This window comes from Leuciscus leuciscus (assembly GCF_965113295.1).
Source record: "Leuciscus leuciscus genome assembly, chromosome: 17".
Classification (NCBI taxonomy): Eukaryota; Metazoa; Chordata; class Actinopteri; order Cypriniformes; family Leuciscidae; genus Leuciscus; species Leuciscus leuciscus.
The window spans coordinates 26,160,012-26,178,600 of record NC_138741.1 but is presented as its reverse complement, the minus strand read 5'-3'; the positions used below and the strand labels follow the sequence as shown (position 1 = coordinate 26,178,600).

The window sequence follows — 18,589 nt, the reverse complement described above, 5'->3', positions numbered from 1 at the left end:
ATACACACACACACACGCACTTATATAAACTGGTATATATGCTGCACGCCACGTAATGCATAATGTGTATTACACAACATGCTGATTAACAAAAACAAGTGTTGCACATGGCCTTTATAGAAACAAAATCTTGCATAGTGCAGAACTGTTCCAGTTCCCGCTTAAATTATTCCGATCTACAGGATGTGCACCACAGGCCTCCAAAGTATTCAACCACAGAGCCCACTTCAGTAAGATAGCTTGGCATGTGCATTGTTCTCTGACCTTAACGTCCCCCCAGTTATTTGGTCTGGATGCTCTTGCATGGCCGGCTGCCATGAATGAATTGTGCCACCTTCTATTTGTCTGTGAAAGAGCATTAGTTTGAGTCATGGCAACAGCCACGCACCAACTGTTTTCCCTCGCTCCCGCAGCCAATGCAAGAGTACGACTGACAAGTCACATGACCAACCAGCTGAATTCTAAATGAGGAATACATCCCCAGGGCCATCTCAGGCATGTGCAAGCATTTTCCCTCTCCAGCTTTCCTACTCGCACCAAAATAATCTGACACATGGAGTGAAGGAACAGCTAACAGCTCCTAAATTGAGGCATAACAGATTAAGACACAGTGTGTAAAGAGCAGGGTGCGTATTTTAACGCATTCTGAATATGCAGTAAAACAGTTTTTATCGTGCGCTAACAGAATTTGTTGCTAAGGGAGTAAAATAAACAGCACATATTAAACAAGCACTGCACCTACCCCATGTGACACACATCAGGGAGTGCTGAATTGATGTTTCATGCCCTGTGGCTGCATCAAACATTTGACTTTTAGGTCAGTGTAGCAGGACTACATCTGTCTGGAGCAAAAACAGTGACATGAATGCAAAACACACTGACAAAAGCAATGAAAATGATATGCTTACTGTGATACTCGATCCCCTGTTACATGTAACAACAGAGAAATGTGCTTAGCGGAGTACTTTTCTTTTTTTTTTAAATGGCTTTTGTATGGATATTGTTGGTAAAAAAAACAGCATTACAAAGTGAATGGAAAAAGAATAATTTGGCCCTTAGTTAATATAGTTGATGAACATCTACAAAACATAACCGTTTCATACACAAATAGACGACACTAACAAAATCTCCATGCTGCCAATATGCCTTCTATTTTACAGAAAGCTATAATTTGCCAACTATAATAATTCATCAGAGAACTTTGAAATAAATCAAGGCAGAATTCAAATATCAAAGACATTTCTAACCTGGACAAATTAACACGCCACAAAGAGTTAATATCAATGAATTTATTACAATTTACTCAGCTCCAAGGCACGTTACAAGTCTTCTGTTACTACAGAAATATGTATAAACAAACAGAGCATTTCATTTTTCATTTACAGTATTTTTTGCTCTACTAAAGCGTCCGTGCAACTTTAAAGCAAAAAGAGAATGAAAACACGTAATAAAATATATCTGTATTCTCAGACCACGGGATACAAATTAAAAACTGCCGTTTTAAAGATCATACTAAAAAAAAAAAGAGAGAAAAAAAAAAAAAGGACGGGATCAAGAAACAAAGAATGCCCTCTCTTAGACTCACTTCATTTGTTATACCTACCACAAAAAGTGTATTCATTATTAATAACATTTTTTTTTTTTTTGCTTGGGATTGTACATGTAGATGTGGAAAATAAGTATGAAATTGAATAGAAATGTTAACGTAAACCGTAAAAGTGCCGTAAAAAAAGGTTTCCACGCACACATCCTCCTCCTCCGTGGAGGAAAACAAATGTCTCTGTACACTGGACTATTTCTGTTACTTCAATATTCACAACAAGTAGGCTGTGTCTCAAAACCAAGCGTGCTGCACACTTAGCATTTCAAATGCATCTATAATGTTCATAAATGTTATCTTGGTAGGCAGTTCACCAGGTTTTAAGACACAACCTTAAATATACTCGCTTCACTTGTCTGTTTCTGATGCAGGAAGCATATATTTATATTTAGGGGTCTCTTTCTTTCTTTACTTTCACATCCCCGGCTAAAATGGTCGCTATCTCGCCTTGCATGAAAGCCCAAGGCACGTTTGACCCTACCAGGGGACATTTCTCTCCGCTGGGGCAGTACACCTCTCCTGTGGCCCCCTGCGCTTTGATGCTTTCCCGGGAACATGGGAAGCAGAATTTGTGGTTAGGAACTGACGGGCACTGGACGAAGTGTGTGTCTTCTAAACGTTCGTGGCAGATAGTACAACACAAGGGTCCGTTATTGGCCATGGGTGAGTCTGGAATGTTCTGAGGGTGCACCTGATCCATGCCCTGATGTGAACCCGATTGGGAAGGCGTCCCGGTCAGACTGATCTCCCCGTTTCGGGAGGCCAAACGCCGCTGTCCGGACACCGAGGCGGGGGAGACCGGGCTGCTACTGTTGTGTCGGGTGGATGTGGTGGAGTGCACAGAGTTGCTGTCCTTTGGTGAGTGTGCGTTACCCAAAGTGTCTGCGACTGACATGAGCGCAGCCATGGGGGACTGTCCGTTTTGTGGGGCCGATTCGGGTGGGGTGGCACGGCTGGAGTGCACCGTCCCCAGGGGTGGAGGTCCGCCGTGAGAGGCTGCGAACGAGCTGGACGCCATGGTCAGTTTGAGCGCCTCGCTTTGACTCGCCATCCACTGCTGTCTCTGCTGCTCCCCCTCCGCCGAGTCCGGTTCTGGGGAGGCTTTGCGTTTGCGCACGCCCGTCCTGAGCGAGCTGCCCGACGCCACGGCCCGTGGCATGTTGACCAACGCCGAGGGCAGCAGAGGGCAGCTGGCATCAATGTAAGGCTGGGGCAGCATTTCACCCCCGAGCCCCTCCTTAAAGAAACGCACCGACTCCGGCAGCAAATCGCCCAGGAGCCTCCAGTCGCCAGACCCATGCTTTTTCTCATATTCCAGGTATTTAAAGCCAGAGGAAAGCCCTCTGCCAAAGTCTTTCATGCAGTCCTGATACATCTGTTTAGCCACACCGGACGCACTGGAAAACACATTACCAGATCCACTGGGATATTCAATGAAGATTTTCAGTTCATAGTCCATGCCGGGCTTGGAAATGGCATCAAAAGCAAACACCCTACCTACCAGGGAATGGTCTTTCTTGAACCTCACATCAAATGGAGTGCAATTGGAAAGCGTGATCAGTGTGTCCCTCACTATCTTAGGTTTGTTCGCCCAATCCTCTGACCTGTTTCTCAAACTTTCACCAAGTTCAGACAGAGCCTCTGCGTTACGCTGTTTCTCTTTCAGATCTCTCTCTTGGTCCGTACTGGACACAGAACCGGGTCGTTTACTCTGCTCGGAGAGCGCGAGGGAAGGTCCGATGCTGGTCGTGGCTGGAGGGGCTCGTCCAGACAGGCTGTGCTGTGCTATACTCGCCGCGGACGGCGGGCCGTTCAGGAGGGTCTGCGGGAGGAGGTTCGGCGGCACGCTCATCTGCCCCGACACAGCCACCAGCCCGTGGTTCCGACGCGAGTTAGGGCTCTGTCGGTTCAGCTCAGGGGGTCCGTCGTCTGATTTGGGGAAGCCGTTCGGTCCACCGAGCCCGTTCGGAAGCCTGTGCGCGCCGATGCTGGAATAATCAAAGCGCGATCTCTCTGTTCCGAGCGCGTATCGGTCCAAGCCGGACTGCTGTTGTTGTTGTTGCTGCTGCTGCTGCTGCTGTTTGGACGAGCCGTCCACATGATTCATCTGCACCGACTCCTTGGATGACATTCCCGCTTGTGCTTTCACCGCAGGCGGCGGCGCGGGACCCGGGGATCTCCCTTCCTGGAAGCCATGAGCCCGCTTCAGATGGCGCGCGGTCTCGATAACAAACTCGATCCGATCCGCGCCCTCGTAGTTCACGCAACCCCTGCATACGGCCTCCGTAAAATCCCAAATCATCGCCCACGGCATGCGCGGCAGGTCGCACAGATAACACGACTGTCTCCTCGACGAGGAGACCTGCGCCGAAGACATGTTGAGCTGCTCCTCTCGGATCCGTTATACGGTTACTAGGAGGCGAATGCGCCTCTTCTGCTTCTCGGAATGCCACCTGGCTGGGCCAGTGACGTCAGCACCACGTTCCGCAGTTCCTTTTTCTGTTACAAATGACAAGCCACTTGTTGCCATGCGAGTGCGCATGCGCTAACCACTCCCTAACAAATCTTCTGAATGGACCGAGAAACGCGCACCGCCACAATTATGGCAAGCCGCTTCAACATTTATGCTTCCAAACTGTCCAAACTGCCTGTCTATTTTTAAGTTACTAGCACTTTTTAAAATGATCATTAAGTAAATCCAATTGTCACTAGTATCTATTCAGTACTTATTCATTATATACTAGTATTTATGTCATTCTAGTCACACTTATCTCAATAGTGGCAAATAACTATTCCATTGTTATTGGTAACACATACATTTTTATGTTTATTAGTATATTTTTTCGAATAAATACATACTATTAAGTCTAGAATATGTCTCTAGGAAATAATCACTAGAACTAATAAATAGTTACTATAGAAAATCTGAAATAGACACCAGCATGCATAGGCTACTAGTCTGTAGTGAATAGTTAATATCTGACCAGATAGGCCTATTTTAAAAACAAAATGTTACCAGTAAAAATAGAATAGTTATTTATCACTATTGGGATAATGACTAGTACCAAAAATATAAGTACAAGTATCTAATGAATAAATGTGATCAATACTAGTTTCTAATGAATAAATCTGATAAATTGTTTTAAATGCTAATAGATACTCGTCACTATTAGAAAAAAAACAAGAAAAAAAACATTACAATCTACTGAAATTTTACTAGTGAAAATTAAATGGATAGTAGTAATTACAGGATCACATACAAACACATACTAATAACAAAAACAGGTGAAAAAAAAAAACCCTATTTAGCTAGTAAATATACATTTTTATAAAACAAATAAAAAAAGATTAATGTTCAAGCTGCTTGCCATACCTCATTAGCCAGTTTGCTTTCAGAATACAAGAGCCAGAGTTGTGGGTGGAAAATCTGAGGTATTCATGTTTCATCCAGAGTGTCGATTCTTATTGCTTCTAAAATGTCCATAAGCTTCATATTCTGTGGTCCAATTAATAATGCAAGATCATATTGGGAAAATGCTTACACCAGCAAAATGCACACGATTTACAATAAAAATATGCATACTGTGGCCATACATACATACATACATACAAGACATTGAAATAATGCTCCATGGTGTAGAGGCTGCCTTAAACACAAACAATACCTATTGTAGGTATTCTGACATCTTTAAGTGATTTAATAAATATGATTATGAAAGAATATTTCTGGTAATATCGGTCAGTCTCGGGGTGTTTGTTTACTTTAAATGAGGAAGCTTGGCAGCTCCGCCCCTAAAGCCCCTGTACCATAGTCTATTCTTTGCTTAACAACACCCCGTAGATGATGTTAAAAAAAAAAAAAAAAACTCGCCCTGTTATACAACAAGACGAGGGGGTGGAAAAACCAAAAGAAGAAAAAAAAACAAGGGAGGTCTGGAGGAGAGGAGAAATGCCATTTATTGCAATCCCTGCATTCTGCTGGCACATAAAGAAGCTGTGCTTTATCCAAGCAAAAAAACAAAACCTTAACTACCAAGTAGGCAGGAGCCAAATCTGAGGATGTGATTTTCTCCCCCCGCTGAAAATTATATATACAGTACATCAAGCATTGCAGAGCCTGAATTTGGATGTCAAACGGATAAAATAACCACTACTGATATGGCAAGCAGAATGTCTTCCAGCTTGTAAAGCCGGAGACAATTTGTACAGTATTTGTGCTCTGTGCTTGTGACTCGGATGGTGTAAATGAGCCTGATGTCTTTCGTTTGAGCCCCAAATTAACGACACAAAGAAACAAGTGTTTGTGCAAATTATCTTGGAGCGAGTCACTTGACTTCAAAATGAAATCAGGCTTGACTTTGCAAACACTCAAACGCCCTTGCACGACACAAGACCATATGTAGAACTCAAATATTTATATTTTGGAGAAAAACACTTAAATATTATAATTATATTGCACAAAAATATTTAACTGGGATTTTATGGGCAGAAAAAAAAAATGCAACCCTTTAGCAAAAATGTAAAGTCTAAATATGCAGTCTGCCTGTAAAGGATATTTCACCCTCCTTCCTTTTCACTGAGGGATGTTTCGCTGTCCCTGTAGTCTTCTCATGAATACAGATCACCCTGAGGCTTGGCACTCACTCACACGCACACTGTGCAGAACATCCACCCACCTACCTACGCTCACACACACACACACACACACACACACACACACACAGAGACAGAGCCACATACATGTGCGGTCACACACACACACACTCTGCATGGAAAGTTTTCCACGTTCAGCTTTCCACCAGCTTATCGCAGGGGTTAACTCTCAGCTTCCGCTAAGTGGCTGGCGGGCTGCCAGAGTGAGGGATTCTGGGAAAGGCAAGTCTTGCCAAGTACAAACTGCCAACATTAAGCAGGCCTGACAGCCTCTCTCCTCCTCCAAACCTGGCAGCCATTCAAAGTGCTCTTTCATTTGAGACGCTGGCGGGCGGCCAGATGCATGCAGATTTACTTTACCTATTCTCAGATGGAGCCGATAGAGACCGCCCCGCAGTTGCCATGGGAACCAGAGGCTGCTCGGAGACTTCCCAGAGCTGCTCGTGTGTGCACATCTTGTGTTGAACACTCGGTAACCTGCAGATGGATGACTTTCTCTCTCCCTCACTTGTTTTTTTTTTTTATAGAAGAGACCTTACTGTTACACAGAAATACTGACTGGAAAAGAGAAAGAAAAATGCAGCTGCTGATCTGCCAAAAAGGTGGTGGTGGCAGTGAAAGCAAATGTACTCTTTTAAAATCTTCTGTTTTTGCAAAACCAACACAAACTGTATTTCAAAGCGTCCAGGAGAACATACAAGAGGCTTTCGATCACAAAACTGTATAAACAGCACACTAGGTATAGCCACATTTATTGAAAAGGACACGTTTGAAATATTACCCAACATAAACACTCTTTTTGCTCCTCTAGCAAAAAAGGACTGTTGCAATACCACGGTACCTTGACATATACTTTGTATATGATTACCATATTCATGTTAGTAACAGACAGACATATCTAGCATATAATTAGCCAATATTTTAGGCTATTGTTTTCTCTCGGTCTCTCTCTCTTTATATATATATGTGTGTGTGTGTGTGTGTGTGTTATAAGGTGTATTTTTATTTTTGTATATACTAATGTATATATATATATATATATATATATAAATAATGCCAAAATATATGCCAAACAACCATGTTATTGCCATGGTAAACGTCAAAAAACCTTTTGGGTACTGTTTGTAAGCATCATCTGCAAACTGTCTTCTGCTTGTCCCATGACAGTTATATAAACTCCAATTCAAGTGTCTTGCTCCGCATGACACATCTTCTTCAAGGAGGCCAAAATGAATTTGCAGATGTAGCGGAAAAAGTGTTTGGAACGGGATCCAAAAACATGTTCGAATTATTGAGAACCTCCCTTGCTACATCAGAGGCCAAGAACAAAGACATTCAAAGTTAACCACTAACATCAACGCACTGCTTCTTGTACTGTCATTTTGACAAGTTGCGGTAAGCCTCTCACAGCGAGGGACACTCGAGCAAAACACGTGTACGCTTCGTCCGTTTTTAAGTGACACTTGCTTATGGAACATTAGGAAGGCGTATTTAAACTAAAAAGACAAGAAGGCCTTAACTGAGCACCATAAATAAAACAAAAGCATTCCTTTGGCTTGGGAAAAGAAGTAGTTATGTAGGTCTCTACTATGGTTACACACTGTGTATGGCGAAACACGAAAGGCCGAGTGTTGTGTGCCTTCCTGCTCTGAAAAGAGATCTATTATTACCTGGACCGCTCTGGTTGGCCGTTGTCAGCTGTTGCCATGGCGAACCTCTTTACCCCAACAGACTGCACAACGCATCTCTCGGGAGACCTCCGGTTATTAGGGCTCTGGTCCTGAAGTCTGCCATTTCCTGCAAAGAGAGAAGATATCGTGAAGGATCAGCCAGGCCACCAGACACCTGCCGCAGTCAGCAGTCCGGTTCATCACTGCCAGAACACACACTGCTGCGGGCCTGAGACTCTAACAAGGCCCCGTGTGTTTCGGCTAGTCATCAATTCTGCAGAAATGCAGTGCGCCGTGCCAATAACCCGGACCACAAATACGTGATACGCGCCAGGCGTTTCTGAACACAAGCGAGCGGTTATTCTTTCTATATTCTTTCAGTTTGTCAGGCTATGACTGTAAATGGAAAAAGTCAAATCGAGAGCACGGAGGGGGAAACCTCATACGGCACAGATGTAAAATATCCTGGTGCTTTTTCCTGAGCCCTATTAGGAGGCCGGAGAGTGGAATGTTCTCCCCGCGGCACTGCGGAATGCAGACGAAAGGAAACAAAGCTATATAAATACGCGGGACAAGGATTTCTCAATCCTCCAAAAACAACAGTAGAGCTCCTGACCGTAATCATTTCCTTAAGGTCAAAAAGGCAGCGTAAGAAGGGCCTCCTCCAACTGGAACAACAGCAGCGCTGCCATGCGCGCCTCCAGCGGGCCCCAGTGTCTGGCTAACAGGGAACATGAGGCTTCTTGAATACGGTTAAACGAGCAGCTAAAATCTCATGACTCAACGGCAAACAAAGCCTCCTGTATCGCAGACCCTCTGCGCCGTGTTTCCTGTGAGAGAACAAGCAGACATGCAAAAACAATCAGCGCTGTTAATGACTGAAAAAAAAAAAGAAAAAAAAAGCTGCGCTGTAAAATGTCTGGTAATTTAACACATTTGAGAAATACCTAAAATGGATCTATATATAGACAAATGTTACCACAATTACAAAAAAAATTGTCTATTGTAATATATTTTAAAATGTAATTTAACCTGTGATGGCGAAACTGAATTTTCAACATCATTACTCCAGTCTCCAGTGTCACATGATCCTTTAGAAATCATTCTAATGTGCTGATTTACTGCTCAAGAAACATTTCATTCATTCATTCATTTCAATATTATCATCAATGTTAAAAACAATTGTGCTGGTTAATACTTTGTGGAAACCGTGATTCTTTGGTGAATCTAAAGTTAAAAAAAAATTGTGTGTGTGTAGTTAGTTAGTTAGTGTGTGTGTGTGTGTGTGTGTGTGTGTGTGTGTGTGTGTGTGTGTGTGTGTGTGTGTGTGTAGTGTGTAGTGTGTAGTGTGTGTGTGTGTGTGTGTGTGTGTGTGTGTGTGTGTGTGTGTGTGCGTGTGTGTGTGTTCAATTGACCGACCAATGGCAGACAGGGAGTGTTTTGGAAACCTGCCTGAAATATATTATGCCATAAAAACTAATTAGAAAAACAATTAGAAAAAACAGGTTTAATATATTTTTTGATGGACTGCAGCGTGTCTATTATTCATTTACACATTGAAACGATTGAACGAAGGATACAGAAATTTCATAAAGAATTTTCATCATAGCACCCAAGAGGAAACATTTCAATAAACATATATTGTAACATGAAAAACAAAATCAATAACTTCATTAACCAGACTGTAACAGTCATCAGTTTTCTGGGTCATATTCTTTCCAATTGCATTCTGGGATTGTTTACTGTGACAGCTGGAAACAACAGCTCCTGATAGGTCTACGTGAAGTTGCCAACGTTACCGCACAGATTCCTAACCCTTTTCCCAGCTGCCGCGTGACGTCAAACCAACACACATCCGCAGCTGCAAAACATCAGCTGTAAAGTTCGAGACCCGTGGCTGCGCGGAGATCCATTCTGCTGCTTTTATAATTACACCAAACACAGAGCTGTAAACAACAGTCAGCATTTAACATGGAGCTGGCACCTCACCAAGGGCCGGATTCTCATAATAGTGCTGCCAGACACACAATGCCAGACTGCTGCCCGTCGAGAGCACAGCTCACAGTGCTAGTGAACACCTAAAAACCCCATGCAGGTTAAATGGCTACAGGGAAAAAAGCAGGGGTGTGCAGGTTGTCTAATGCATTAAGTGCATTATGGGGAACAAAGAACCTTAATGCATTTGAAGGCCTGGCTAGCGTGTCTGTGCTCTATTAAGTTATGACGCACGGCATGTGACCCACCCCCCAGCGCACATCAACACTGATGGAGGCCTCGGCAGGTAAGGGCACTGGCTAATAATAAATTCTGCCATTTATATCGGAAAGGGCATCCCTGCGGGGGGGCAGCCAGATTCTCCTGGTATCTCCCGGCTGACACGGAAGAGGTGACAAGAAGCTTTCCAGCTTTCAGAATGTACAATGAACACATTAGGATCACAATGTCTGACATGGTGTTAATGAAACATGCTTGTATATATGAAGATATTTGTATCTGTCTGCTTATGCTAAACTGTATTATCTATACTTACTGCTCAAAGGTTTGGGGTCAATATGGCTTTTATTCAGCAAGAATGCACTAAATTGATCCAAAGTGACAGTAAAGACTTTTACATCATAACAATAGATTTCAATTTCAAATAAATGCTGTTCTTTTGAACTTTCTATTCATCAAAGTACCCTGAAAAAATGTCATGGTTTACACAAAATTATTAATCAGCACAACTGTTTTCATTATAATGTTTCTTGAGCAGCAAATCAATGTATTAAAATAATGAGTTCTGAAGGATCATGTGACACTGAAGACTGCATCACAGGGATAAATTACATATTAAAATAAATGTAATTTTAAAACAGTTCTTTTAAATAACAATAATATTTCACAATATTACTGTTTTAATGGTAAATGCAGCCTTTGTGAGCAGAAGAGACTTTAGGAAACTCTTACCGACTTGAAACTTTTGAATATGCATGCATAAAGCATTTATAAAATCAGATTGAATAATTGCACAGTATTTAAAGATGATGTCATCTCCCTAAGATCAGGTAACCGCATATTTCGACAGTGTTTGTCTAGTACGGGCTAAAATTCCTACCCATAAATCTTTGATGAGGTAAGACCACATGAATTTCTGTTGAGGGCATCTGCAATATTCATAACCCTTAATGTAAAATCAGCAGTCTTCTCAACTAACAGGATTTGAATCATGTTTCACCTATTAGATTTTACTATCTTCACTACCAGTTTGGATCTGACTGACCTAAAGGCTAAATGAATTAAAAAAGATGAATAAAGAATAAAATTTTCAAACATGCAGAGTGACTACATACAATATTTATGCTATCACAAAACTCATTTGTCACACCACAGGACCATTTAAGTGAACAACAAAAATGCTAAAAGATTATTAAAAATGGAAATTATAAAAGTTTGACAATATTTTTGCTTTATGAATAAATTATTCATAAAGAATATTGTGCTTTTAATTGTTGTAGTCAAACATCTGAAATACAACAATTAATAACTGGTTCAACATTTTGATTATTGGACACTTTAACATAAAAACTACCTGCATCAAATCGGTCATTAATAAAAATTAAAATAAAACACTTTCTCTTTTACATTGTAACCTAAAAAGCTGATGCTAAAAAAAAATCCCCCAAACACAATAACAGCTGCTAAATTTATCTTTATGACAAAAGCATGTATGAGCTCTGATAATTAAAACAGTTCTAATACGCCTCTCCTAATTTCCTGGTGCATTACTCATAAACAGGTGAACATAAAAGTATCCTCTAGTCTACACAACAAATCTTCACGCTCCAGATTTCGCCTCTCCGCGTGCATTTAATGCAGCTTTGATGATGTACACGAGAAACAAAAGGAAGGTTGGCTAAAAATAGCCCGTTTCAATGGAGAGAGAGAGGGAGAGAGAGCGGTCTGACAGCCGAAGAGATGAAGCAGTGCTGCCACTGAAATAGCTGGGTTGCCATGACGACCAGATAGATGCTCACAAGTGACAAAATGGAGTCAGTAGCAACAGACATCTTACTGCTGAATAGTCCCGACACACACGACCCAGCAGAACAGCAACCCGGACCATTTGTGTTTACACTTGCTGATTTGAGAAAATCCCTGAATTTCACATCAAATTCTCACACTCAATACAGTGTGAGTGCATTGTGTATGTATGTAGGTCGAATGTGTGGTTACTGTATAAGAAAGCAGACAGAACTAATGCTTTGGGTGAGAATTTTCACACTCCAGGAAAAAAAAACACACACCGAAAAACTGCAAGCCATAATTAACTCTCTGCTCTCCCACACACATCCATCAACGTGCGCCTAAGAATAAGCTCCGGCGTCTGGGAAAGCAATCCTACGTTCATGTGGGAGACACCTAGGGGGATTCGACTCAGGTAGGAAAATTCTCCCAGGTTTCAGACTGACGGGCGCGTGTCAGCGACCCCATCTCTGAGCGAACGGCTCGCAACTAAATTACCAGCAAATTGGAAAAAGAGGAAAGAACGATGTGAAATAGAAATTCAGGAATGTTGTTTGTGATAAAACAAGTGCTCCTCGAAAGTGATTCGGCCTTGGCTAGTATACTCAAACGGTTACACAACATTGCGAAGGGTAATTCAGATCTACCGCGGCCTGTTTAATGACACACACTACTTGAAGACACTAAAGCAGCTGTGTTACCAGGTCAGCCTGTGCTAACATGCCCGAAGCTTTCCAATAACAAGCCTCGGCTCTCTACGACAGGAGCGAAACAGCGTGACTGAGGCGAACAGCTTGAACTGTTCATATTTACACAGCTGTTCGGCGGTGACACCTCTTTCAACAACTGCTTTTTGCCTTAATTGGTTTTTAGAGTAAAAGCAAGTCTTCAATTCAGTCCGGAGGAGTGACAGATTGGTTGAGTGATGGTGTCTAAAGGGAAAAAACATGCTCGGGGATAAATTACTGGTTTTGGAGTTTGAGAACATGAGGTTCTGGGCTGAGCTGATCATTGTTGCCTCCTAAACAGGAAACTAAAAGCAGGCGGTTTCTTGGCGGAGGCGAAGCACAATGGATTCCAAAGCCTGTAGCCATGGATGCAGCGAACGCAATTCGAAATTAATGATAAGATATGAGACTTAACCAAAGAAAATATGCCGCAAAATATGTGCAGAAGTAATTAATTAAAATGCTGAGTCTACTTGCCAAAACATAGTCAATGCGTATTATGGAGAAGAAGAAAAAATCAGATATAGATTTAAAAAAAAAGATTTTGCATTTAAATAATTTACTTAATGCAAAGGACATTGCAACAAAAAAGGCAATAAATAAAGCGCACAGTATGTTTAAAATTTTTCTAGATTTAGATATACTCAAAAAGCATGCATCTAATTCCAGAAGGACACTAGCCAGGAAAGCTCAACCACATTCAACCACACAGAATAACTGGGGACATATTTTTAAAAAAGACAGTTTTCTGCTGTTATGGATTATTATACCTTTGATTAATCTTATTACCTCTGTCTAATCTATTAACCTACATTACAACAATATAAAAGAAGAGGAAAACTGTCCCTTATATGTATTGTATATATAAAATGTAGGTCTGTTAGTTGTGCAAAAGCAAAAATTCAGTAGTGACGCTACTGCCATCAAGTGGTTTCAACTTGAATATCCTCCGTAATACCACTCTGAGACTGATTTCTTTTAAAAATGAACCAATAAACAATTCAATCAAAGAATAATTTCAGATCTCTGCTTTGATAGGGTCGTGAATCAAAATAAATAAAAAAGACCCACAAAATCTGGGCCGTGAAGCAAAACCAAATATTCAGAAATCTGCCATTAAAGACCGAATTGCTTCCTGCCAATAAACAATCACAGAGAAAATGATGCATGAGAGAAACCGACCTTGGTTTTTGAGAGAGGATCTTTGAGGTTTAATGGTGCTTGTTGATGATGTCCAGTGGGTGGGTTTAGGAATGACCTTCCGTGGTGCAGGGGTGTCCGGGGGGCTTCTATGCACACCTGCTTGTTTCTCTCGGCGCACATCCTTTGAGACTGCAAGAGAAATAAACCAATGTAGAAACAATAACATCAGCGCCCTTTGTTTGGGTAATTCTACTTATATCCACTTATAGTACTTATAGTTGCCCCAAAAAAGTATGTGGGCACTTAAGCCACCATTCAATATGTATAAATGTATTTGCATTGTATAACAGAAATATCAAAACCAATTGTTTCACTTTAAAGAAAAAATAGCATGAGCACACTCTTCAAACAAAAGAAATTGTGTAAAATGTTTGTTGTGTTTCAAAATATTCAAAATGAAGACAAAAAAAAGTATTGAACACTTTATGGTTGTCAAACATGTTTATGATCATGTGACTTGAAGGTATTATGCCTTGATTTTGTTTTTGAGGTCTACTAGAATAGGTTTTTATGCTTTATTTTTCACATTATTTTACATTGTTGCAGCACCTCTCTTCCCGGTCACTCATTAATGCTCTGTTTAGTTCCTGTCTCTATGAAGACTCTCCTTCCAAAAAGTTTATTGTGCTCTGATTGGTCAGCTAGACCAGTGTGTTGTGATTGGTCAACCGCTTTGACCGTCTACGAGGGGTTTTTTTTCAACACACTTACACAACTGAACCAGGCCTTGCATCTTTTTCTTTTTTTGTGCGTATGCATTGGCCGGTAATTATTTAAATTAGGAATCTTGTGAAAACTCAAGAGTACATTTGAGGAATTTCAGGGAGTTCAGAAACAGCACTCACTGATATGGAGAATAACTCACTTTGGAGTGACGTTGTGCTTTGTAACTTTTTTATGCTCAAACAGCAACATTACACACCTCAGAAAGTTTAAAATGTAAAAAATATTATAATAGGACCCCCGTAACACATCCAAAAGTGTCAAAATACTTCTTAGTGTCACTGTATATAAGGATAAAAGTGCATGATTTATATCAGATTATCATACAATGGACCAGGTCAAAACATAAATTATTATTAGAAGGGCTCAAATTATTACTAATTTCTAAAAAAAATATAAAAAATTATGTCATGGTGATTAGTTCCTCCTTTGAGACACAATCTGCATATTGTCGTTATAGATTGTGAAAATATTCAGACAAATATACCACAACTCACCTAAGCCTGGGCTTCTAGTAGAGGTTTGATCAGTGGAAAAGAGTCTGATGCTGCGACTCCCAGAGATCTGAACTGGCAGAGAGTCTGTATGGGTGATTCCAGAGCCTGTGTGCCGGGTGGACTGCGAGTCTGTGTTCCCACGAGCTGCGACCACATCCAGAGCCGAGCCCAAGAGACGATTCTAAAGACAGAGGAGAGAGCGCCTGTGAGCTGCGTCATATGAGAAAGTAATGCACACACTGACAAACACAACTAATTATGAAGCAAAACTGAAACCTCAGCAGGTCTCTGAAATGAAGATGCTAAACAACAACATGTGACTGCTTATAACAGATGTCTGGAGTGGAAGTCTTTTTTTCCAAATAAAAGAGTTCAATCTACTATTTACTCTGTTCAGTATTTGGTACTTAGCCGCCCTGATGAACAACAGTGCAAAATATACTTCTATACTGAGGTCAGCATATCATAACTGAGGATATTTACAGTAGCAAATATATTTAATTCACAGGTTAAGGAGGGTGGGAAACATGAAAACTAAATTATGAATGTTTTTGGTACAATAAACCTTGCATAACATTATAAGTAGACTCAAAATAAAAAAGTGAAATAAAATACTAAAATAAAATGAAACAAAAAAATAAATAAAAATAAACTAAAAACAAAAAACTAAACTTAAAAAAAAACTAAAAACAAACAAAACAAAGACAAAAAAAGATAAAAAAAAAACAAGACAAAACAATACAGAAATAAAATAAAACAAAAGTAAAAAAACAAACAAAAAAACAAACAGAATAAGACTAAAAAAAGTCAAAAGTAAAAACAAACTAACAAACAAAATTAATAGATAAATAAAATAACATTAAAATAAAATAAAATAAAAGTCAGATTCTGCATCTCCAGATCTGAACAGAGATCTTGCCTTCTTTACCTGCAGTTGAATCTGCTGACATTGAATTGTTTCCAGATGTTGCAGTCTCTGCTGCATCAGAATGTTAAGTTGCTCTTCCAGATGGGCCGCTCTCCCAGCAGAAGTGTTCTCAGTCCTGGCCGGCCTCCCCGGCGGGACACTGCCCTCTGCTGCCTGCAACCTCCTCAGCTCAGCAGTTACCAGTGCGATCTGAGCCTCCATCTCTCTCTGAGCCTGATGGGCCAAACAAAGACAGTTTAAGGAGACTGCTAGAATACTGTATTGATTCATGAATGTAAGAATATTATAGTGCTATCTGAATCCAAGAAGGTGTACCTTGATAAGTGGCGCTGTGGCAGCAGTAGTAGCAGCTGTTATAGCTGCCACACTTGCAGAAGTCCCAGGATCTCCTAATGGAAAAGCAGGATCTGACTGGCCTCTTGAAGCCTGGGATCTGTCTTGGTCCAACACTTGTACTGTCACATTTCGTCTTAAAGGGGCGCTTTGGGATCTGAAAGAAATAGTGAAATATCCACGTGTGCAAAATGACCATGTTTGATCATAGGAGCGAGTGAATGGGAGCAGACGTTACCTCTTCCTGAGGGCTGCAGATATTGCTCCTCTCCCATCAGCAGAGTATGTAGAAATCTGCACATCTTCACCTGTGGCGTTCAGAAATGTCAAATCAATTTACAATGTACAATTCAGCACTTGAAAAAGAATATAAGCATCGTTTATAATAAAAAATATATATAATAGGCATATATAACATGGTACTAATATATGCCAAAATAACATAATATATAAGAGGTTTTTACATTTTTCCATGGAAAAATGTAGAAGAAAAACAGTGCTTTTTAAAAAAATTAATTAATTAATTAATTAAACAAGATTGAAACAAGACAAATTTAGATGAAAAAATAAATAAATGAGAAAACAAATAAATAAAAAATAAGAATACAATAAATAAGTAAATAAATATGAATCTTCAGTACTAGGAGTAGAAAAAAGAAACATAATAAGAAACTAAATATTTTCCAAATAATATAATTCCTTTATATAAATAATTAATTATATATATATATATATATATATATATCACAGTATAAATTAGGTCTTTAAACAAGACTATATAGACGCTTTTTAAATTATGACCATATTTGGGGGTCCTTGGCATCTAAAAGATTGAAAACCCCTGTATAATAATAGAATAGAATAGAATAGAATAGAATAGAATAGAATAGAATAGAATGTACCTTTTGACTTTAAGTTTCCTGTCTGCATGTCTGTAGTTTGAGCTTTACCTTTCTCTTTCCTGGAGGCCTATGTGACAGACACATTTGTAAATTAACATAAACAATTACAAAATATTTTAATCAATTTAAGTTTAGATTGATTAAAAACAAAACAAGCATAAGTAAACCAAAGTAAACAAAATCTCTCACTCTGTCAAGAAGGTTAGCAAATGTATTTGATGGTCCAGCAGCCTGTTGTTCATCTGGTCCAGCTGAGTTCAAATAAATATGAATTTATTCTTTTGATCATTTAATTTTCTCATAATTGAACTAAAACCAGTCTGACAGTGTTACCTGTATCTGCAGCTGAAAGGATATTCACAGGGAGGACGGGTGGGATGTCTCTCTCATCCACAGAATGAACATGCTCAGAGTCTGTCAGTCTCCTGATGTAAATATTAACCTTATTATGACTCATATGCTGTTTTTCCTCTCTGCTGGCACCCAGAGCAGCTCTGGTTGACTGAATCAAAACATCTGCTGCATCAGAACTAGACGTAGAGTCGTTTAAATGTGTGTTATTGATCACAGGCACACAATTAGAGTCCATTTCCACTTTTACATCAGTAACAAGTACGAGGTGTCGGTTGTTTTTCAGTCTTTAACGGTTAATAATAACATTGTGCGGGTCCATTAAAGCGTCAATAACAGTCTTACCGTGAGGGTGACATCAACATAACGATTATTGTAACGTGTTTCCAGGGATATCCACAGATGACACACGTCAATCACTCTGACGTTGTTGTCAGTAATGTATTGGTTTTAAATTTCCCGCCGCAGGTGATTTTTTAAAGCGTCAGTTTTGATCAGCCTCTCTCAGTTCTGTTATTATATTAAATCACGTCTGCATTTTAGTATTTTACCGTAATATCCAAATGATGCTTTTCCAGTTCACTTCAGCTGTAAGTCCAGTTATTTTCACAGCGTCGGTAACGTTAGTTGCCGACAACAAAAAACTTCACAACAACTGTGATCTTGGAAGGAAACAACGGCGTGAGGTTGAACAGATTTCAAAATAAAGGGCTGTCTTCTCTTTGTTTTGGCCTAAGAAGTCTTTACACTGCTGCCCCCATCGGGTCGTTATCAGAATATGTTTACCTTTTTTAAAGTATTTCATGTTTTAATATTAAGAATAAGATGGTAAGATAAAAAACGTAAATAATCAAAAGAAGGGATGGTTGTCTTTGATTGTTTACCATGTCATTACATGTTAAACAAGATGAGTATTACAGACCAAAAGCAAACTATAAAAAATAATTTAAAAAAAATCATCACCATCATTATACACCTCCAAACACACACCTCAAGGGC

The 18,589-nt window shown here is 40.1% G+C and overlaps 2 protein-coding genes across 5 annotated transcripts in view; both read right to left on the bottom strand.

The window, feature by feature from the left end:
* kiaa0586 (KIAA0586 ortholog) overlaps positions 1-18,280 on the bottom strand; it is a 128,345-nt gene extending 110,065 nt beyond the window's left edge. Inside the window, exons 1-10 of one of the 4 annotated variants that reach the window (XM_082142285.1) lie at positions 18,142-18,280; positions 17,573-17,769; positions 17,429-17,490; positions 17,240-17,306; positions 16,576-16,645; positions 16,320-16,494; positions 16,005-16,217; positions 15,077-15,257; positions 13,836-13,985; positions 7,924-8,050 (exon numbers count right to left, since the gene is read on the bottom strand). In XM_082142285.1, the coding sequence (XP_081998411.1) occupies positions 7,924-8,050; positions 13,836-13,985; positions 15,077-15,257; positions 16,005-16,217; positions 16,320-16,494; positions 16,576-16,645; positions 17,240-17,306; positions 17,429-17,490; positions 17,573-17,696 (1,169 nt within the window). In that variant the 5' untranslated portion in view covers positions 17,697-17,769; positions 18,142-18,280. Of the gene's footprint in view, positions 1-7,923; positions 8,051-13,835; positions 13,986-15,076; positions 15,258-16,004; positions 16,218-16,319; positions 16,495-16,575; positions 16,646-17,239; positions 17,307-17,428; positions 17,491-17,572; positions 17,858-17,935; positions 18,072-18,141 lie in introns of those variants that run through there. The other 3 variants (XM_082142286.1, XM_082142284.1, XM_082142283.1) reach the window with 3 other exon arrangements.
* On the bottom strand, positions 1,275-5,222 carry irf2bpl (interferon regulatory factor 2 binding protein-like). The gene has a single exon (XM_082142331.1). The coding sequence runs from the start codon at positions 3,975-3,977 to the stop codon at positions 1,989-1,991; it is 1,989 nt and encodes a 662-aa protein (XP_081998457.1). The 5' UTR covers positions 3,978-5,222; the 3' UTR covers positions 1,275-1,988.
* Positions 18,281-18,589: the final 309 nt, after the last annotated feature.

Excerpts from the sequence above, each read along its gene's own strand:
- irf2bpl (XM_082142331.1), bottom strand. The coding sequence starts at position 3,977 with ATGTCTTCGGCGCAGGTCTCCTCGTCGAGGAGACAGTCGTGTTATCTG.